This window comes from Periplaneta americana, chromosome 13 (assembly GCF_040183065.1).
Source record: "Periplaneta americana isolate PAMFEO1 chromosome 13, P.americana_PAMFEO1_priV1, whole genome shotgun sequence".
NCBI classification, from domain to species: Eukaryota; Metazoa; Arthropoda; class Insecta; order Blattodea; family Blattidae; genus Periplaneta; species Periplaneta americana.
The window spans coordinates 56261085-56285897 of NC_091129.1; the positions used below are offsets into that span (position 1 = coordinate 56261085).

A 24813-nucleotide genomic window follows, 5' to 3' on the forward strand; every position below is an offset into this window, starting at 1 on the left:
ATCAATCAACTTATTATTTTCGTCAACGATCTTAACACAAATATCTCTAAATGTCAAATGATGAATTGGAAATATGAGTGGATTAACTGGTTCATATATTATGGGTTCTTTAAAGTAGATATTTGGTTTAAACGTTGCAATTATTCCACTACTTTTATGCTCATGCTCGCTATGTTTTGTAATGATACCCGTGTTTGCAGCCAAGTTGCATTCTATGTTAATGGTATTAAAAGGAATAAAGTTTGGGGGTCCATCAGCTATAATTTTTTCTCCTGGTTTTACAATTGCATTGTTTGTTAACCCCAATAATTTACCTAGGCTTGTGAAATCAAAATCTTGTTTTCCTTTGTTGGAGATGCTAACTTTATTACAAATATCATCTTTTTGAATCTCTATATCTTTAATGTGAGAGAGTGTTTGTACAAGGGAATCGAATGAATACTGTCCTTTATCAATAATAATGTCCTGAGTACCGTATTTTAAAATAGTATCCTCTTTAACATTAGGTGCTAGAAATGTGGAGTAGAATCCAATAACGGATATTGCGTCTGTGGTTATATTGTGATTGTGAGATAGCCGTAAACTCAATTCAGAGGTTGTGCCTTCAAGTTTAATATACATTTATTTACGTAAATAAATGATCAAAACCAACAACAAGAAAACTAAAAAAGTTAGCGAAGATACAGCAACCACCTCTGTATGTTGGGATGTTACTCACCTTCCAGAAGACAAAGATAGCGATTATAGAATAACTGGAGAACTACTTCCTAAATGTATGAGGGCTTTAATTGTAGGTTCATCAGGCTGCGGAAAAACCGTATTGGCAGTAGATAATTTTATTCTTAAAGATGGATGGATTGATCCTAATCATTATTATATTTACTCAAAGAGTTTAGATCAAACAAAATATGTTCAATTGAGAAAATTTTTTGATGATTTTGAAGCACAAGCGGGTGAATGCCAAAGGGGGAAGAGCGAAGCTATGTCTATGGCAACATTTATAGAAAAAGATGAAGATGTGATATCGTTAGATAACTGCGAACCGTACTCTTTAATTGTTATAGACGATTGGATATTAGAGAATCAAGATATCGTACGAGAGATATGTTTGAGAGGTAGACATAAGGGGATCTGTTTGCTTTATCTAGGTCAGACGTATTCTAAAATTCCAAAACAGCTCATTAGGGATAACATGAACTTTTTGTGTTTATTCAAAACAGATAATATTAATCTTAAGCATGCATATGATGAGTTTGTTGGTCCTGATATGTCGTTTGATAAATTTCAAGAGCTCTGTAATATATGTTGGAGCGTACCTCATGGCTTTATAACTATTGACAAATCTAGATTGCCCAACAATGGAAAATATAGGAACCAAATAAAATCCTTTATAATTCCAGAATAACGTTACGTCAACATGAATATGTCTAGATTTACGTTACGTCAACATGAATATGTCTAGATTTTACGTTACGTCAACATGAATATGTCTAGGTCTACGATATGTTAAAAAATAATTCATATAAATGCAACAAACAAAGTCTCCGACAGAGCGACTTAAGCTTAAACAAGAGCTGAAAGATAGATTTAAGGAATGGAAGAAACAACCACAATTACAATATGAATTGAATAAGAAGAAAGAGCAGCCAATTATTGATGCTATTGGGCGTCTAGCTGCAGAAGTAGGAAAAGTTACTGACCAAAATAAAAATCTTATCACAGAGTTGATTCCAGTAGCCGGAGACGTAGTCCCCTCGAGGGATATACATATCCCGGCTCATCATAACCTTGAAATTCCATCAACACCAATTGAAACGTCATTTGAAAGGGGGTTATTTGAGTTACCACAGACACCCCCCATTACGGATTATGCCACTACATATATAAATCCTAATATAACAAAATTCTTAAATTATAAAACAGATAAACCTGTGTTTGAGATAAGACCAGTTGGTAATAAACTATATATAGGACAATCTGAAATTTCGGTACATAATAATAATCTCACTATTAACGGAAAAACGTACGAGGCAACAGATGGTCTCCTCACTTTACTAACTAAGAAACATATACCTGATAACGTGGTCAAGCCAGACGATATACTAAAATATAATGAAATACTAATCGAGTCCAATGCCATTTATCAAAATAATGATCCATCGACAAAAAAGCCAAAATCAAGCACAGGTAAAAAGTATGAAGCCTTTATTAAACCACTATGGGAGCAAATTTCAAATAAAAAGCCTAGGACTCCTACTTATTTATCTTCTCCGAAATTCGGAAAGGGAGTTCTAAAAACCTATACTGGGCTTCCAAAAGAATATGTGTGGTTTAATAACGTTAATCAAATTATAGAACGACTAATGATTCTCGATGGGGCATGGAAAGCTGGTAACAAGAGTCCAGAGATAAGGAATGAAATAGTAGGTATTGTTGACATGTTAGATGAAAGATTTAAATTTAACGTAGACTTGGATAAGAATCCAAACGCGATATATTCTCTTGTAAAATACATACGATCCTTACCGAAAAGCTTTTGGGGCGATAAACAAGGTTCGGGAATATTTAATAAAATTCTCAACTCCGGTATAATACCAGAAATGCATTTACGAAGCTTCGGAACTGGGGAAAAATATAATTACTGCGGACCTGGAACTCGGTTAGATGAGCGATTAGCAAGAGGAGATCAACCAATTAACGAATTAGATGCAAAATGTATGAAACACGACATATTTTACAGAGACCATGAGGACCTAGAATCGAGACATATTGCTGATAAAGAATTACAGCTCGAAGCCAAAGGTATCCAAAATGATCCCAATACTCCACTTAATGAAAAAGCTGATGCATTGTTAGTTAGAGGAGCAATGTGGGCTAAACGTAAAATTGGATTCGGTGTTGATTTTTAATGTAATAAATGATGCAACTACTATTACAAGCATTACTGACAATAGAAAAATTTCTCAACAACAAAAAACAGGTCAAGGACTACAGTCTATTCATGTTGGTGGTTCTATTTTTACATTACCTTTAATTTTAAGTGCTATTATTAAGTTACGAAAGTTACTAGGCGGTAAAGAACCCACTAAAGTCTCTGGTAAGGGTGTTACGCTAACACAATATATATCAGCAGTCAAAACTCTAAAAGATGCCAAAATTGGAAGTGGAATTACAGTACACCACGGTGGATTTATTTTTACAATTCCGTTACTTTTAAGCGCACTTGCTGCTGTTGGCTCTATTGCTGGAGGCGCTGCTGCCATTACAAATGCCGTTCATAATAAAAGCAAGAATGATGCTGAACTAGCCGAACAGAAACGCCATAATGCAGCCATGGAATCCAAAGCTGCTGGAAGTGGGCTAGGAAAAAAAAAAAGTCGCAGACTTCACTCGTAAAAAGGGGTTACATACCGGTCAAAAGAAATCTTTCCACAAAGCTGTAGGAGTAAACAAGTCAGACATCAAACCTCTAACTAATGTAGATATTATGAATTATGTTAAGAAACTTGGAATAAAAAAATTTAGGGGCGTATTCATGTCCGATACATTACCGATCAAACCAAAGCCTATGGAATTCGGAATAGTTAATTTTGATATTAATGAAAATATGGGAACACATTGGATATGCTATTGGAAACAAAACGATAAGGTATGTGTTTTTGATTCATTTGGGACACCTATTCCACCATCATTAGTTAAGTACTTATCGCGAGGTGGCGTGACGATAACTTATATGGATTGCACAACGTCGGATACATTGCAGACAAGTTTCCAAGTCATATGCGGTCATCTATGTCTTACTGTGCTTAAATTATTTTCAGACGGGTACTCGTATTTCACGATCAAGAGCATGTTGGATAGAAATCCAAACATATGGACGCATTACGTGGTGTAATTTTAAATATAGTAAATGGGAATCGATATATATGGAAACGATACACTAAGAAGTAATAATAAAATTATGAAAACAAAAATAAATAAAAATGATATTATTGAAATAATTATGGATAATAGTTCCGCATTTGAGGATATTATAAATAATATAACAAAACAAAAATATTATACAAAGACTGAATCAAATAAAACATTTTATAAACAAGACTATATAAATAAAAATTTCTTAACGAAAGATAAAACATATGATAAGGACTATATTGATAATTATGTAAGAGATTTTAAGGACCAGTTATTGAATAAATTTTCTTATGTTGAACAAAATTATATTAAGAAAGATGTAATTGCTTATTCGAATACTTATATGTCTTTAGGCGGTAAAAGAAGAATAGCAGCTATAAAACCCGGTATAGATGGCAATGATGCTGTAAATAAAAAACAAATGGAAGATTATTGTTACGATAAACCGACTATTGATGATAAATTACAGGACTTTACTAAAGGGGAGTTACATAAATTAACTAATGCCATAACCCGAGGTAAAAGAGGAGTTGACAAAATATATTTTCCTTATTTGAGCGGTAATGATGTTGATTTCGAAAATAAGGTAATAATGAATGTTGCTAATGGGATTAATGATAGTGATGCAATAAATAAGAAACAATTAGAAGAGGCTATTGATGATAAAATTAAAAACTTTGTGGGTGGCAACAGAAATGTTATATTAATTTGTGGGGAATTAAAACTCATTAATAATATTAATCCTCACTTTATAATAAATGGAGAAAGATATTTTCCTGTTTTACGTGATGGAACAATAGAAGATATTGAAACAAATTTAGAAAAAGATGAATATACAGTATCTATTGCTCATATTAAAATTGATCATACTACACCATTTAATGTAATTAAAGGAAATTTATTATATTTTAAACCTAAGCCAGGTCTGGGTTTTAAAGAGGGATATAAGTTTTATGCGTATCTGTTCATAAAATTTGACTATTAAATGAATAATTGGCACACCATCCGCTGTGTTATAAATGGTATTTATGAACTACTTAGAATCATACACAAAAATATGCAAAAACTAAGTAAGAAAACAAAGACCGATAGTGTAGCGCATGCGTAGCTTGCCTCTGGCGCTGCTTTTTTCACTTAATAAATGACCACATCCGCATATTGCGTCAAGTGCAAAATAAAGACCAATAACGTTACCCCCATTAACAAGAAAGCCTCAAATGGTAAGCCTTATATACAGAGTGTTCCGCTTATAAGTATAACAAAAGAAATAGCTATAACTTCTGAATTAATACAAGTATATAGTTGAAACCAACTGCTACAAAGAATGAAAACTGGGAATTTTTGTTACCTTATGTTCCATAAACCTCAACATGGCTTCCATTGGTGGCACGGGAAATATCCAACCGGTATTCAACCTCGACCCAAGTGTTATGAAGCTTCTGTGGTGTAACATTGTTGACAGCAGCATAAATTCTTTCTTGTAAGTCTGCCAGATCACGTACTGGCGTCCTGTAGACCTGGTCCTTAACAAACCCCCACAGGAAAAAATCAGGTGGTGTTAGATCTGGTGATCTGGCAGGCCATGTGATGTACGGTGATCCTCTTCCGATCCATCTTGCAGGGAATTGTTCGTCTAAGAATGTGCGAACCATGTTGGCAAAGTGTGGTGGAGCCCCATCTTGCTGGAAAATTGCTCCATCTGGGAGTTGTGGCACAGCATACAGTTGCAACATATCCAGGTACGTGTTTGCAGTGACTGTCTTTTCAGCAAAGAAATAGGGACCAATGATTCTGTCACGCATGATCCCACACCAAACATTCCATTTAGGGGAATCCCGTTGGTGTTCAATTACGACACTTGGATTTTCCGACCCCCAGATGCGACAATTGTGTCGGTTTACTTTTCCACTGACGTGGAAGGTTGCCTCATCTGAGAAACAGACTCGAGTTAGAAATGTGTCGTCATCGTCCACTTTATCCAACATTGTTTCTGCAAAGCGTTTTCGTTCCAGTTTATCATTCGGCGTAATCATCTGATGAAGTTGCAGCTTGTACGCTCGCAAACGCAATCTTTTATGGAGCACTGTATGCACTGTTGTTGGTGGGATGTTCAACTGCACACTAGCCTGTCGAATGGATTTCCGCGGGCTTCTCTGAAATGCCTCGCGAATGCGTTCGACATTTTCGTCAGACACTTTACGCTTGGAATGTTTACCTGCATTAGACAACAAACTTCCTGTTTCTCTGAGCTGCCTATCCCATTTCATTATTGAGACGTACGTCGGTACAGCTTCCCTCGGTCTAAGATTGTACTGACGGCGAAACAAGCGCTGTACACGAATTATGGATCTATGTTCTGCTAATGACAGCACACAAAAGGCTTTCTGCTGTGGCGTCCACATGCTGACTGACTAAAGATACGATACGAATTCTCTTATTTAATGATCTGCGCATGCGTGAGTCTTCTAAAAATAAGTAACAACAATGGATTAAAACTTCCCAATTTCCTCTTTACAATGGTACCAATCTTAACCCATTTGCATGCATTGTTATGAAATTATAACTATTTCTTTTATTATACTTATAAGCGGAACACGGTGTATTATCAAAATGTTGTAAATGTGGATCCAAAAAATCTACGTTTGTGAGCGGAAGTGGGAGTACATTTAAAAAAACGACATCAAAGAAGAGAAGGTAACCGTAAGAGAGCAAATTATTGATGAACTGCATAAACCAGCTAGAAGAAATTACCCAACTCGCAAAGTAATTGTATACGGTATAGATGATCTATGGCAGGCAGATTTAGTTGAAATGGACTCCGGTAATCTGAAAGGTGTATCTAAAATCAATAAAGGCTTCAAATATATGATTACTATTATTGATGTGTTTTCTAAATACGCTTGGGCTCTACCATTAAAAAATAAAACTGGTAAACATATTACAGACACAATACAGACTCTATTTAAAATATCAGACCGTCATCCGCGTAATCTACAAACTGATAAAGGTAAAGAGTTCTACAATAAGGATTTTAAAGGGCTCATGAAGAAATATGATATTAATCACTATTCAACATATACTAATATTAAAGCATCTGTTGTCGAACGATTTAATAGAACTCTAAAAGAAAAAATGTGGAAACAGTTCTCTATACAAGGTAATTATAAATGGATTGATATATTGCCTAAATTAGTTAAAAACTATAATAATACTGTTCATAGCACTATTAAAATAAAACCTGTTGATGTTAATAAAAAAAATGAAGATATGATTTATAATACCATATACCATTCAAAAATAAAGCACTATTCACATCTAAAATACAAAGTTGGTGATCATGTTCGTATTAGTAAAATAAAAGGCTTATTTGAAAAAGGGTACACTGCTAACTGGTCTAGTGAGATATTCACAATTGATAAAGCAGTGGTGAATAATCCCCCATATTATATTCTTAAAGATTCATCTGGAGAAGAAATTAAAGGAATATTTTATGAGCAAGAACTGCAGAAAACTAAATTTCCTGATGTGTACCTGGTTGAGAAAGTATTACGTAAAAAAGGAAATAAAGTCTACATTAAATGGTATGGATTTGATAGTTCGCATAATAGTTGGATTAATAAAACTGATATTGTCTAGCTACCTGTATAGTACAGAGGCACAAGTTTTATATTTTAAAATATTTTATGTACTAAATGGAAGAAACAATCACTCCAACATTATATGGAATATTTAATAATCATTTGCTATATGATAACATGTATAAACATTTCAGTTTAGATGATCTACTTAACTTATATAACACCGATGTACATATTAGATCAACTGTGGTTGATTATATAAAACGGAAGCATATTACAGAGGATCAATGGTCATTGGTTTCAAAAAATCCAAATCTATCAGTAGATTTTATTAGAGAGTTTAAAGATAAAGTTAATTGGGACTTTATTTCAGGGGGACAAAAACTATCAGAAGATTTTATTAGAGAGTTTAAAGATAAAGTTAATTGGGGCTTTATTTCAGAGTATCAAAAACTATCAGAAGATTTTATTCGAGAGTTTCAAGATAAAGTTGATTGGGACTCTATTGTGATAAAACAACATATATCACAAGATTTAATGAATGAGTTTGGAGGTCGAATTGATTGGAAATTAATTATGCAACTAGAATATGAACACGCATAGTTTGCATAATAGCAGGCTTAATAAAAAAAGTATTATTATATAAATAAATAACATATTTTTGTAGATTAAATGCAACTTGATTCAAACTTTATATTAGAATATACAAATAATATTAAACATATTTTAATACAGTATAATAATATAGTTAACATCAATAAAAGATTAAAATTTGCACTTGTATGTCTTATTGTTGTTGCAATTGTCTTAATTGTTTGGCTTTATTATATTGCCTTTTAAGCCTTGATAAAATATATTTATTCTTTTGATCATTGTCAAAACTAAATTTAATTCGATCCTTACTGTTATTTAACCACTCTTCATCAACATCACCAATTCTATCTCTCAATGCCATATTTTCAGTACCTAAATCAAATAACTCATCACCCATTAAATGTATGGCTTCAGTGTAAACTACATTATTAGCTGTTAACTCAGCAGATTTAGCCGCCTGTGTTGCTAATGATTGTTTTCTTAAATCAATAAGTTCTTCTCTAATTTTATTGCGTATCATGGTGTTTGTTTTTACATATTCTATCACCTCACTCATTTATTATACAATTAATTAATTAATTTATCTATTTCAGCATCCGTAATTTCACTTGGCAATTGTATCTTTACCCCGCTTGCTTTTAATTTAGGGCGTGCTTTAGCTTTTTCACTAGTTTTATGCTCTAATATGCTCTGAGATGTGTCTGAGATGTGTCCCAATCTAGTAGAGTTGTGGTTTTTAATGTTATTAGACTTTTTATTATAATTAATTAATGTTTCACCTGTTAAAAACTTTATCTGTTGTCTAACAGTATTTTCACTAATTTTATTTTTCTTAGCAAACTCCTTTAATGTAACTAATTTAGATTCTGGATTACCCCTATTTGCTAAAAATTGCATAGCTAATTGCCTTGATCTCATATTAGTTATATCCTTAAACAATGGAATGCTAGCCTCAGTTAAAGTTGAATCTTTTTTTAAAATTGCATTTAGTTGCTGCTTAGGTGATTGTGTTTTCTTTGGAGGATACTTAGTATCTATCATTATTTATAATTGAAAAATTATATAAACATAAAAAAACCTCTGTGTACACTCTAAGCATAATATTATTATAAAGATTTTTTTCCTACTAAATAATGGAATCTAAGATTGAACAGCTTTTTAGAAAATGTTCAGTATGCAAAATTGTTAAGCCTTATAGTGAATTTGTAAAAAATAAAAATAATATACATGGAATTACCTATGTATGCTACGCTTGCCAAAAGCTAAATAATGCAAAGAGGCTTGAAAAGGTACATTGTCAGCCATGTAATAAGTACATTACAAAGCTACATTTTAAAGATCATCTAAAATCAGAAAGGCATCAATTATTGGTACAATTGAATAAATACAGTTCAACATTAAATATGAGTGAAGTTATGGTACGTTAAAGTTTTTATTGCTACCTGTATTGTACAGAGGTACAAGTTTTATATTTAAAAATATTTTATGTACTAAATGGAAGTACCAAACATTACTCCACAATGTAATACTTCTGCTATAAATAGCACAATGAGTTCATTATCATCATTAACATATAGACAATTACAAGCTTATGCTAGAGAAAAAAATATTCATGGGTATGCCAAGTACAAAAATAAAGAAGATCTTCTTAAATATATTCAAATGCAACCGCGACCATCATCTCTAGAACATATGTCAATAAGAAAACTTCGGCAATATTGTCAAATACATAATATTCCAAATTATTGGAAATATAAATCTAAAGATGCTTTAAAACAATATATTCTTCAGAATATTAATCAAACATTTAATAGTGATTATAATGACTATATGCGTGCTAGAGTGTCTGAAGAAGCTAATGATAATGCTAGAGAAGAGATTTTATCTCTAGGGCCCTCCACTGTTAGTGTTAGTAATAGTAATAAAAATACAGATATACAGGATGATAGCTTTATAGCAGATGAGCATAGAGATCCTAGTTATGATAAATATATGAGAAATAGACAATTAGAGGAGGTGGAAGATGAATTTATAAATAAAGAAGAAGATGAGGATATATTAGTTAAATTAGTTGAAATCGCATTTGAAAGCCGACTATTAACATGGGACATAATCAATAACTCTAAAAAAATAAAAGATATTGAAACATTTTTAGATGCTATTCAGGATATAGTTATTACTAAAATTAATGAGTCAATTACAAAACATAATAGCTTAAAAGTTAATATGAAACTATTTACTACACATAAATGTGGAAAAACTGGAAAAATAGAGCAAAAGAATTTCAAGACAGTAAATAAAATTATTTTACAATCAGATAACTTAGAAGAGTATTATGCAAAATGTAAAAGCAAATTAATAACTGAATCTCAAGAATTTGAAGCAAAAGAGTCAAACTGGGTATTACAAAGTGTTGATTTTTTACAGCTTAGATTAAATAAATATAATCCAATGAAAGCGTCTTCATACATCGATCTACCAAAAAAACTTAAACTGAAAAAAGCATACCTTAATATAAAAAATGATGATAATAAATGCTTTTTATGGTCTATTCTTGCAGCACTTCATCCTGTTGAAAAAAATGCAGAAAGAGTAAGTAAATATCGAGAGTTTGAAAACATATTCGATGATGTTTTTCAGGAGCTAAAGATACAATTTCCAGTAAAAATAAGTGATGTAAAAAGCTTTTCAGCAAAAGTAAACTTATCTATTAATGTTTATGGACTAAATGAAAATAATGATCTAATTCCATTATATATTTCTAAAATACAAAAATCATCTACACATCATATAGATTTACTATATTTAGCTAATACAGAGAACTCTCACTATGTACTTATTAAAAACTGGAGTAGAGCTGCAAATTCACAATATTCAAAAAATGAGCATAAAAGAGAGTACTGTAGAAGATGTTTACAACCTATTAAAGAAAACGATATTGAAGCTCATGATGCATACTGTATGGAAAATGCTCCTGCTAAAATAGTTATGCCTAATAAAGGAGAATTCGTAAAGTTTAAAAAAATTAAATTTACTCAAAAGTTACCATTCGTAATTTATGCTGATTTTGAATCGTTATTGTTTCCAATCGAGGGATGTAAAAATAATCCTAATAACTCATATACATATAAATATCAAAAACATATACCATGTGGATTTTGTTACTTTATAGTGTATGCAAATGAACAATACAAAGAGCCTGTTATTTATAGAGGTCTCGATGCACAAAAAGTATTTTTAGATTGTATTAAAAATGAAGTCAATAAAATAAGCATGAAATATGATGAAATAGAAGATATGCAGTCTTTAACTGTTGAAGAACAGAATGAATTTGATACAAGCATAATATGTGAAATGTGTAGTAAGGAATACATAAATGAAATCTGTAGTTGTGATTCTCAAAAATGTGAAAAACCACATAAGCTAAACCGAAAAGTGCGACACCATGATCACTTAACTGGAAAATACATATCTACAATTTGTAATAATTGCAATTTACAGTTAACGCTTCCTGATTTTGTACCAGTCATTCTGCATAACCTAGCTGGATATGATGCTCATTTATTTATAAAAAGCTTAAATTATGATATGCAAAGAATAGATGCACTTCCAAACAGCGAGGAAAAATATATAAGCTTTACAAAGTACACTGATAAACTAAAAATTAGGTTCATCGACTCTTATAAATTTTTAGGATCTTCTTTAGATGCATTGGCTAAAAATATGGAAAAAGAGGACTTTAAATATATAAAAAAATATTTTCCAGAACACTTAATAGATTTACTAATTCAAAAAGGAGTATACCCTTATGACTATATGGATTCATGGGATAAATTTAATCAATCAGAATATCCAAAATATGAGGACTTTAAAAACAGACTAAATGGATACTATGATAAACATGGTGAATTTATAGCTGAACAACCAGAGTATAAAGATTATCTCAGAGGAAAATTAATTTGGCAAAAATCAGACTGTAAAAATATGGGGGATTACCATGATTTATATTTAAAATCAGATGTACTATTGCTATCAGATATTTTTGAAAAATTTAGAGAACAGAGTCTAAAAACTTATAAACTTGATCCAGCATGGTATTTTACCTTACCCGGCCTAGCTTGGGATGCAATGTTAAAAATAACTAAAATTAATTTACAATTACCTACAGATTATGATATGATATTAATGTTAGAAAAAGCAAAAAGAGGTGGATTATCTCAATGTAGTAAATGTTATGCTAGAGCTAATAATAAATATATGGAAGATTATGACCCTAATAAACCTACCTCATATTTAATAGATTTAGATGCTAATAATTTATATGGTTGGGCCATGACACAATATTTACCATATGCAGAAATAAAATGGTCTAGAGCTAAATATGAAAAAATTATTAATACTGCAGAAGATAATGATACAGGATATATAGTTGAAGCAGATATAGAATATCCCCAGGAGCTACATGATCTTCATAAAGATTATCCATTAGCTCCAGAAAAAAGAAAACCACCTGGATCTAAAGAGTTTAAATTGTTAGCAACATTATACAATAAAGAAAAATATGTCTTACATTATAGAAATTTACAGCAGTATGTACAATTAGGTTTAAAAGTAACCAATATCCATAGAGTTATTGAATTTAAACAAAGTAATTGGTTAAAAAAATATATTAAACTTAATAATGACCTAAGAACAAAAGCTACTACTGATTTTGAAAAGGATTTCTATAAATTAATGAACAACAGTGTATTTGGCAAGACCATGGAAAATATTCGAAATCATGTTGATTTTAGATTAGTTACTGATGGGGAAAAATATGAAAAATTAGTGGCTAAGCCAAACTATAACTATACAACTTGTTTTAGAAATGATAATGAGGATGAAAATGAAAGATTTGCACTAACGGGTGTCCACATGAATAAAGTACAATACACATTTAATAAACCTATCTATGTAGGGGTTTGTATATTAGAAATATCTAAAATAAGAATGTATGATTTCCATTATAATGTAATGAAGAAAAAATATGGTAATAACATTGAATATATGTATGGTGATACTGATAGTTTAAAATATCAAGTATTTACAGATAATATTTATAAGGATATGAAATCAATACTTAATGAGCTAGATACAAGTGACTATCCCACAGATAATATATATGGTATACCACAAGTCAATAAAAAGGTACTTGGTAAAATGAAAGATGAAAACAATGGTAAAATATTTACAGAGTTTGTAGGCTTAAAATCAAAATCATATTGTCAAAATGTTGTTAGTAAAACAACAAAAAAATCAGCTAAAGGAATAAAAAAGTGTGTTGTAAAAAATAGTATAACTATGGAAGACTATAAAAATTGTTTATTCAACAATAAAGAAGAGTATAGAAGAATGAACTTAATCAAAAGCAAAAAACATGAAGTATATACAATCGAGTTAAATAAAGTAGCTCTTAGCCCATTCGATGATAAAAGATATATATTAGAAGATGGAATAAACACATTACCATGGGGACATTATAAAATAGAAAAACTAACAACTGGATCATAGATCCTCTAAGTAAATAATGTTTTTATCATTGTCAACATTTTCTAAATTTATTTTGTTATAAATGAACCAGCAACCACAAAACCCACTAGACATCATAACCATAAAAGAAAAGTTAAACTTGTCTATAGAGTTTAAAAAGTTGCAAGAATTAGAAATAGATGTTCCTTACACTATAACAAATGGGAAAATATCGCAAACATCGCATGGAAGTAAAATACTGCTTACAATTGATAACAAATATCAAATATATTTACCAGATCGTTATAATAAAATTATAGATACTGATATGCTAAAAGAACTTGTCAATGATGGTACTAAGATAGTATACAAAGGTCTAAAAGAAATACGTGGTAATCAATCTAAACATGAGATAAAATTTGTCTAATATTGATATATTTATATTTTAGCGCAAAGTGTTATAAAATGATACAATAAAATAAAATTGTAAAAAAATGTATTTTAGGGCTATTTTAAGGTGTATTACCGTTGTAACAAAAATGAAGCAATAAAAAAAATAGGGGTATTTTTAACAATATTACCGTTGTAACAAAATGAAGCAATAAAAAAGATAGTAAAAAAGAGTATTTTTATAGGTATTTTAGGGTATTTTATGGTGATTTTAACAGACTGTTCTAGAAACGCACTATGTTATATCCAAACTGAGGGGTATACAAGTGTAACAAAAATGAAGCAATAAAAAAAAAAATAGTAAAAAAGAGTAGTTTTAGGGGTATTTTTATACTGTTTTTGATTAGTGAGCCAAAACCAAAGTAGAGGGGGGAAAATGAGTTCTCAAAAATATGCATTTTTAAGCGGTTTTTTATGGTTTTTTAGGGGTATTTTGATCAGTGAGCTAGAACCGGCATATCATCTCTACTGAAAAAGCAGGCAACAGGAGGAAAGCATTGAAGATTGTGTGAAGCGTGTGTTTGAGGAGTCTTGGCGCGATCCCACCATATTGGCGGGTCTTGCCAACCTCATCAAGGACTCTGTAGTGTCGGAGCTGAAGTCTGCTCTCGCGCGCAACACGGAGGTGATCGAAAAGCTGGAGGCATCCCTTCGTGAGAAGGATGAAAGAATCGCCAGCCTAGAAAGAAAGTTAGAAGACAAACAGGATGCTCTTGAACAATATCAGCGCCGGCAGAGTCTCCGTATATTTGGGATCCCGGAAAACAACAACGAGGACACAGACCAGATCGCCATCGAAGTCGCGGCAAAAGTCGGGGTCAACCTGGTGGTGAGCGACATCGATAGGAGTCACCGGGTTGGGAGGCAAGGAGACCGACCTCGGCCGGTGATCGTAAAATTCGTAAGTTACCGAAAAAGAAGAGAAGTGTTCACTAATAAAAAATTGTTAAAAAAACTCAGGTGTAACGTTGAGAGAGGACTTAACGCAATCCCGGCATGCACTATTGAAAGACTGCATCACGCGATATGGACTGACTAATGTCTGGACCACAGACGGTATTATTTTTGTTAAAATTGGGAATGTAAAACACAAAATTGTAAAAGCTTCTGATCTGCCGTAGTTAATATGCAAGCACTAGGTCATAACATCATACACTACCACATTTTCTTAGTCCGTAATTCAATTTTTAGTGGTAGGATTGCAATATTCACTATTACTGTTATCATATAAATATTATTATTAATCTCTTTCATTATTGCATTACTATTAGTTTATATTAATTTAGTTTCTGTAAGTTGTCAGTATTGACTGCATCGAGGTGAATGACTCGCTGTCTGCAGCCCCTCACACAAACGACTTTCACTTTTCTGAATTCCCTTCCACAGCCTCACCCCCACCCACCCCAGCCACCCCTAACCCACTACCTGCTACTTCGACCAGTGCCCTGTTAAAATCGTCTTTCAGCTCGCATCCTAACACTTTAAGGCCGATTGTATAAACCATTTAATCTTAGATCAGAGGTTAAATTGATCCTTGTTTCAGCTGAACTTGGAATTTTGTGTTGTATAAAGTCTAATCTGAGATTAATTTGTCTCAAACTAAAGTCAACTTTGACTGAAGAAATTTCTCCGATTAAGTTAGATGATCCAAGTTCAGTTATTTATTTTCTGTTTGAAATATACGAGTGACAGATTGTGCAAATAAAATATCCATTATTATTAATATTAATAGATATGATAGGTACATTTATATATATTTCTTTCAATTTCTTGCCTTAATACACAAACAATCTTATATTTTATAAGGCTCTATCGTGTTCAGCCGTATCAAATAACATAACCTATAATTATATTATGTTTATAACAAGCATTAATTATTAATGGATATGATAGGTACATTCATAAATTTTCAATTAACTGTATTACTAAACGAAAATTATAAAGCTTTATTATGTTTAGCAGTATCAAACACCATAACATGATAACAACTTGGAGAACAGTCAACCTTCTTCTTATTGTCCGCCATTATTTACATTGCACAAAAAACCAGTGTCTCCAACAGAGTGTAATACGGAAAGTCGCCAAAAAGTAGTTGTAAAGTCGCTAGATTTCTCATTATCAACAAAGAAAGATTAAATTTTGTCACTATGGGGTGCTAAAAAGGTCACTAAATCCCTATTTAAGCAATATAAAAGTTAAAAGAAATTGTTGTTGAAAAAGAGTTAAAGTCGCTAGATTGGCAACATTGAACAAACCTGTCCTCGCATCACGTATTTCACCTGTTTATGCGATGTTGCCAAATCCTTTTCACGTGAACTTAGACTGCATTTGAACCAAGGTAATTTGATCGCAGAAAAGTTTTATACAATAGAAGAAGTGTCTGAACTCGGTTCACTTTTCGATCTTCGATCAAAGTTGATCTTTAGTCAGGGAGTTTTATACAATTGGGCCTAAAAGTAGCCCACATAAATTCTCAAAGCCTTCTCTGTCATTTCAATGAAGTTCAGTCTATTTTCTCTCCTTTGTCTCTTCACGCTATTCTTATCTCTGAAACGTGGTTGAAGCCTTCCCTATCATCTTCTCTAGTAAGTTTAGATAATTACACCCTCTGTAGAAATGACCGAATTGGTAAACGCGGAGGTGGTGTTGCGATATATGTGCGATCGGACTTACCGTTTAAAATTGTCTACCAGTCTTCGAATGAAGTCTTAGAACATCCTGAATATCTATTCATCGAAGTCGGTGCAAGCAACAAAAAGTGCCTCCTTGGAGTTGTATACAAACCCCCTAAATCAGGATTCTTAAGTGATCTTGAAACACCTTTGCTTAATCTTGTGCCTCACTATGACCATACTGTTATTTTAGGCGATTTCAATACAAACTTATTAAATTCAAGTAATTACGCTACAGTTCAACTTAAGAACATGTTTGAGTCTTACAATATATCCATCCTTCCTTCCGCAGCTACCCACCACACCCAGGAATCGGAGACACTTCTTGACATTATTGCCACGACTAATCCTCAGTTAGCATTAACGAATGGACAACTACCAGCGCCGGGTATCTCAGCACACGACATAATCTTTCTAGAATATTCCTTGTATTGTCCAAAATATAAACCTCACATCACATCATACCGTGACTTGAAGCATATTGAGCATGATAAATTAATCAACGATGCACTTAGCCTGCCTTGGACTGAAGTGTGGAATTTACCAGACATTGACGACAAAATCGAAAAATTTAACGACCTAGTAATCCAGTTATACGATAAACACGCACCCTTGAAAACCAGACGAGTTGGTAGACGCCCTGCGCCTTGGATGTGCGATGCCATAAAATTACTCATGACAGACAGAGACACTGCTTATCGTAAATACAGACGGAGCAAGGACGAATTAGATTTTAATACTTACAAAGTTTTAAGAAATAAATGTAATCAAGCAGTAAGAAATGCTAAATTACGCCATGCACATTCCCTTATTATACCTTCGGTCAGTGTGAAAGAATTGTGGCGTAACCTTAATAACCTGGGTCTAACAAAAGCAAAGCCTCGGGTAGATAACATCAACTTGTCACTCAATAGCCTAAATGAACATTTCGTCACTGCTCCACCTGAACCATTACATAAAAAAGAGACTCTTGAATTTCTCAGATCTTGCCCCCAACCTGTATGGGATAAATTCTTCTTTAAATACATTAACCCGACTGACGTAATGAAGACGCTGCGATGTATGAAATCTAAAGCCCAAGGTGTAGACAATATAAATATCACTCTCCTGTATAAAATAATAGATGTGATTCTGCCGACCGTCACCCATATATTCAATGCATCTATTATGACTGGGTCCTACCCCTCACTCTGGAAAATGGCATTAGTGAAACCTTTACCTAAATCTAACACACCTTCTACAGTAAACCAATACAGACCGATATCAATTCTTCCCACTCTTTCAAAAGCATTAGAACATATTGTACACGGACAACTTACGAACTATCTCGACGAACACAAACTCCTCGATGACTATCAATCGGGTTTTAGGCATGGACACAGCACTACTACAGCCCTACTTAAAGTGACCGAGGACATCCGTGAAGCTATGGATAGGGGTGAAGTAACGGCACTAACTCTTCTCGATTTCAGCAATGCCTTTGGTTCTGTTGATATCGACTTGCTTCTTGCAAAGATGAAAACTTTGCACCTATCAGACAGTACCTTGAGCTGGATGGACTCCTACCTACGGGACCGCCAACAGTGTGTTTCACTTGATAATCAATTCTCCCAATGGCGATACACAAAGGCGGGAGTGCCGCAGGGCTCCGTATTAGGACCACTACTTTTCTCTATCTACGTTAATGACGTATCAAAGAACTTACAGTATTGCCGATATCACCTCTATGCCGACGACCTACAACTTTACATACATTCCAGACCCAATACGATCAATGAATCGATTGACAAGTTAAATTGTGACCTAGCCACTGTCTCCACTTGGGCGGCCAATTTCGGACTCGCACTTAACCCAAGTAAGACTCAAGCCATAATTATTGGACATAAGCGTGTAGTTAACTCCCTTAATAACTGTAATCTTTCAGTTGTTACCCTTAACAACACGCTAATCCCTTATTCATCTGTCGTAAAAAATCTTGGCTTCTTTTTTGATGATAATCTAAGTTGGAATTTTCAAGTTAAAGAAACGATAAAGAAAATCTGTTCCTCCTTTCACTCTTTGAGTCGCTTGAGAAACTTCTTGCCCCAGCAACTAAAACTTACCCTAGTACAAACCCTAGTAATGCCGCACTTCGATTATTGTGACGTTTTGTTAAGTGATCTAAGTTCTGAACTGTCAGTCAAGTTACAGCGAGCTCAGAATATGTGCATCAGATACGTGTGCAACATCCGACGATATGATCACATATCACCGTCCTTCGCAAGTCTCTCGTGGCTCCGACTTAAAGAACGCAGAACTTTACACTCTTTGTCTTTACTCTTTCGAATTCTGCACACCTCAACACCAAATTACCTTTCGTCTCGTTTCTCTTATCTATACTCTAACCACGACGTAAATACCAGATCACTTATCTGTGGCACGCTAAATATACCTCTTCATAGAACATCTTGTTATTCCTCATCTTTTACAATATCCACCTCGCGTCAATGGAATTCCTTGTCACAAAGTATTAGGGGCTGCAAGACAACAAACACCTTTAAGAACAGCTTAAAAGATAACCTTATTAGCATTTCACTCCAACCATACTGATTTAAAATATTACTGACTACACTGTTGCTTTTTTTCTTTAGACATCATCCTGATTGTGCTGCATTTTCAAAATTGTCTCATAATAATCTCTTTCTATTATCTAATATAATTTGAAATATATTAACATTCTATGTATTTTAGTTTAATTCTGCTACCCAGTTTATTTCAGTGTTTAATTAATAGTTCATAGTATTTTGTTGTTTAATTCGTAATTAACTCTTGTATACATGTAACTCTCATCTAAATCAAATTGTTGAATTCTTTGTAAGTTCATGCATATGTATATACACTTTTTGCTGGTTGTGTGGAAGAGAAGGCCTTACGGCCTTAACTCTGCCAGCTAAAATAAATCATTATTATTATTATTATTATTATTATTATTATTATTATTATTATTTTAATTCATGTCGCTTTTACGTCTACCATCTTTTAAATGACTTGTACTGACGCTTGTTCAAGGGCGCAAATAGCCATAGACGCTGACGCGCCCTTTAAACACCATCAATCAAATCAACCACCTACGGGAGATAAAGATATTCCGGTTAGCACGTGTTGTGAAAGTCTATAAATCGAAAACCAAGCATTTCCGGAGCTGTACAGTCTCAGACACAAAAATTACCGCTCTTCTGTAGTATAAAATTTGTCTAAATCCGCTTCGGACAGTGCATGGTTCACACGACTAGGGAAAGGATGTTTATTTTGCACCAAATTTACTCCTTGAATGCATCTTCGTTATAGCTTATTCATAACACTTGACTGATAAATAGACGCAAAAAGCAACAAACAAACTAACAAAACAAAGGAAAAACACAGCGTAGTTGTGCAAAAGAAATTCCTTCACGTGTAAACCTAAGCTCTCACGGAATCAACCGAAGTCTTACTAAGGGGACTTAGCGTATGGCACCCGGTCATTTTTTGTCTAAGCTTGTACAGCTGTCAAAAAAGAAAGTGGCCGCACTCGTGAACAGCGAATATTTTCAAAGTCCACTTCGGGTCGCGGCGATGTTCCACGATGCATGTGCTTGTACAAGCAGTTCCGGAACTATGAATGTGTTCCATATCTGCTCCTCGCAGACCAACGGTAGAGTGCTTGTTTAATGATTCAAAGGTTCTGGCTTCGCGCCTTCTTCAAGTTTTTATTTTACTTTTTAATCGTTCTTTAGCGATGTAAATGATATTCAAATTATCACGTTATATCACGTTATTTATATTTTGTTATCGTTCTTTAGAGATATGAATAAAATTCAAGTCATCATTTGTATTCTGTTATCGTTTTATAACGATATGAATAATAATTATTACTATTGTAGCTACAGTATCTCCAATGGGGGTTAGCCCTATTTTACATACGTATGTTAGGGCTATAGTTTTATACACAAAAAGATAAGCATAAAGAGAAATGGAAAAGAAAATTAAATTAGCTTACGCGATGTAAACAAAACCTAAACAATCCATAAATTAGACACTGCGATTGCAAAACAAATATCAGTTATCAATTTGAAACATACAAAAACATTAACAACATACATACGTAACACTTATATAACACAAATATGCAGATTTCCGTACCATGCATCATAAATTAACACACAATAGTCACACAAACACAATCAAACTATAATTACGACATTGCGACGACATCAAGCATCCCATAACTGACTCCCATACATAACAAATCAAGCATCCGTTGCAACACATACACTTCAACATAGTAACCACACTTTTAAAAGTTACAAATTTGGCTCCAAGAAGAATAAATAGGACACTGTTACTAATTACTATTCTTCTACAATTTCTTAAATACATCTGTAATAAATCTGTGAAATTCCGATATGAATAATATTCACGTTTTTTATATTGTTATCGTTCTTTAGCGATATAAATAATATTCAAGTTATCATTTATATTGTTTTCCTTCATTAGCATTATAAAATAATATTAAAGTTATTTATATTGTTATTGTTCTTTCGCAATATAAATAATCTGTATTTTATGTAAGTAATTATTATAACACAAATAAACATCTTTCTTTGTAAAATAGGTTATTTTATTTAGATAATTAAATACGTATTATATAATATCTTATATTAATTAAACAAACCGATATTTATCATTTATATTGTGTTATCGTTTTTAGTGATACTGTATAAATAATATTCAAGTTATTTATATTGTAATCGTTCTTTAGCGATATAAATAACATAAATTTAATATTAGGTTTGGAAAAATCCAGTTGCATAATACTGCTATTAGTTTTTCTTTTTGTATTATTACATTATACTATCTTGAACCACAATAAAATGAAAAGGAGTAACGAGGAATTGAACCTGAGACGTTGACATCTAAATTCCGACGTTCGTCCGCTGAGCTACGAGGGCAAAAGTGTGGAAACATTTTCGGAAAAATTGGCCCAATCACACTCTAAGATTTTCTGATGATTCGTAGAAGCTAGTCCAGGATGCGGGGGGCAAAGGCTAATTGAGATTTCCCGATCTCTGATAGGGTCAAACATCCTGATAGAATTAATATTTAACCCTTGCCGTGACTTTCGGTGAAGTCCGGAGGGCCCAATTAGTCAAATCTACTCTCCTCATCTCCACGCTTGGGCCCCCTGGAATTTAATAAGATGCGAAAGAGATAGTGGTGTGCGGAAAGCAACGGGATGTTACCGCATTTAGGCCTATCCTTCCCAAGAAAAACTGCAAACATGAACAAAGAAAGCTTTAAATAGAAGAAGAAGGATCTTCTGCGGACCTCTGGAAAAAGAACTAAGGAAGAGACTAGTGAAGTGCTTTGTGTGGAGTGTGGCATTGTATGGGGAAGGAACATGGACATTACGACGAAATGAAGAGAAACGAATTGAAGCATTTGAAATGTGGATGTGGAGAAGAACTGTGTGTGTGAAGTGGACAGATAGAATAAGAAATAAAATTGTGTTTGAAAAAGTGAGTGAAGAAAGAATGAAGCTGAAACTGATTAGAAAGATAAAAAGTAACTGGTTTGGTCTCTTGTTGAAAAGAATAATAGACGACATTAGGATATGTGGATCATACGCGGAGACTAAGAGGAAGGCAGAAAATAGGAAAGATTGGAGATTGCTGGGTTTGCAATGAAAGACCTGCCCATGGGCAGAACACTTATGTATGTATGTTCAGAATGCCTGGAATATCGTGTCTAAAAACAGTCGCTATTTGCAAAGACTAGTCAATTCCATGCCTACTCGACTGCAAGATGATCGAGATAAGAGGAAGATAGACTAAATATTGAATTGTGGCTTTTTGTTTTGTTTTTTGAACGCTTAATTGTTTGAATGTTTTAAGACCGACGCCAGTAAATTTGTTTTGTTTATGCCACGAAAGATATTTTTATTGAGAATAAAATCTTTTTTCTTTCCATTTGCAACCACAATATCATAATGATAAAGTCATGGCATAATATATTAATGAACCTGATGTTAATTACTAAAATAATCGTAAAAGAGAAAGGAGCCATTATGTATAGTTTGTCTCTCTCAAAAACAGAACAAAAAAGAACATAAAAACACGTGGTTGTAGTCGAATGTAGGACCTCATGAATAGGAGGCCTGAACGCTACCATTATGCTATCGATAACACACAGATTACTTCAATTATAACTGTAGATATCAGGCAACGTGGTCCAACAACATGTAACATCGCCTGTCTCCGAATTGTAGCGAAGATACCAGAAGGGAACTTTGTTTCAGGAGAGCGGCCACTTTTTCTTTTGACAGCTGTACATATAAACTATTTTCAATATTTACATATGAGGAACATATTCCTTAAGCTACGCCGCTTTTGGGGGGGGGGGACACTTTGTATATATTTTACTTTTTGCGTATTCATTTGTCTATTTTTTTCCTACTACCGTACATTTCTTAATACTTTCGCGTTGGGCAAGAAATTATTATCCCTTATGCTCGTACTTTTCGGAATTTCATATACTTTTAATTTTCGAGATTGAATTTATGCCAAACATTGAATCTTATTTCCAAATAGTCTATTGTTTGATATGTAAACGATCCTTAGTATGACTGACTTATCAAAGTGCGTCTATGTCGCAGTCTTTGCTTCTATGACAATCCATTGTCGTCTGAATTGTTCTATTATATAAACTAAAGGATCATCAAAATGACGAATAATTGCAATTTGTTGATCGGTTTTGATGAAAGAGTTCCAATTTTAACGAAACGAACATTGACAGTTATTAATTAAATGTTATTCAAGCAAAGTGTGACGAAATTTGGTGAAGGCAACCGTAAATCTAGTTGTGTAGACGCTGCTTGATTTTTAAAGTGCTTTTCTCTTTGGCTAATTGCCTTCTCTTCGGTTAGTAAGCTTCCTTTGCTTTCCTTTTCGGAACAGCTATAGTGATCCATGGCAATGTGTTCTTAAGCCGTTTTAGCACAAATTTGGTCTATGTTAACATAGTAATTTTTACTCAGTTTGTATTGTATGTTTGTTCCATGGAAAAATATCTGTCTTTTACGACAAAATTTGTATTTTATTCAATGAAATCTACCATGAATCACTAGTCTTCTTTGCTATGTCCACTCATCTGTCCTATTTCATGCCGCTGGTGAAGTACAGCGGAACTGCTTGTCGCAGCACGAATTCGAAGAGCATGTAATAATATAAATAAACTCAAAGCAATCACATACGAGTATTACTTTAAAAAACGAAACAAAATGCATTACCAAGCTCAGTGACAGAAATGCAAGCAGAATGTCTTGTTTAGACTTACGCGTTCTGTTTAGTGAATGTGTCTGGTGCTGCAGTATCTCTGGGTTGAGAACCGGACTGACAGCTAGTCTCTGATACTGTTCTCTTCTTCTCCACTCCACACTGCTCCTCTGCCTCTGTAGGTGCTTCTATTTGGATACTAAGTCACAATATGGAAATAATATGAAAAAGAACATAATTAAGACAAGCCAATGCAAAAGCAATTCTAGAAGAAATTCCTTTCATAACAATGAGTGAGTGAGTGAGTGAGTGAGTGAGTGAGTGAGTGAGTGAGTGAGCGAGTTAATATTAACTTTTTCCTTATTTTACAAATAACGGCATTTTCTATATTGAGAATTTTATACATTTAGCATTCCTAATGATGATGGAAAAATGGACAGGAAAAGCATTACAGAACAGGCTGTACACTGATAATCGTTTGTCATCTTCTACAACAATGAACGCGTACGTAATGTTGAATTTAGAATGATCGGTTAGACAATTCTGAGCCATGAGCTTCAATTTACAGTATATTATACTGATAGTGTTTATAAAGTTGAGTTTAGAGTGTCCGGTTAAACAATTGTGAACTAAACGCCCGTAGTTACTTTTTAGCTTTATTTTTATTCATCCCATTCTCTTCTCTTGTAATATTCAAATCAGTGTTGGCAAGTCAGTTCTGAGTGGGTATTTAGCGACAAAAATTACGAAATAGCGGCCAACGATTTTTCTGGACTTTTATTAATAATTTTGCAACAAAGTTAACGA

General features: G+C 33.3%; 1 protein-coding gene across 5 annotated transcripts in view; it reads right to left on the bottom strand.

Annotated features, from left to right (window-relative positions):
* Positions 1–24813, bottom strand: part of LOC138711952 (uncharacterized) — a 67977-nt gene that overhangs the window by 37477 nt on the left and 5687 nt on the right. For 4 of the 5 annotated variants that reach the window (XM_069843261.1, XM_069843258.1, XM_069843257.1 and 1 more), the window contains one exon: positions 24068–24205. Coding sequence is in view for 2 of the 5 variants with exons in the window: in XM_069843258.1 (XP_069699359.1) it covers positions 24068–24205 (138 nt within the window). In the remaining 3 variants the exon portion in view is untranslated. Of the gene's footprint in view, positions 1–10595; positions 10657–24067; positions 24206–24813 lie in introns of all 5 variants that reach the window. The other variant, XM_069843260.1, reaches the window with a different exon arrangement.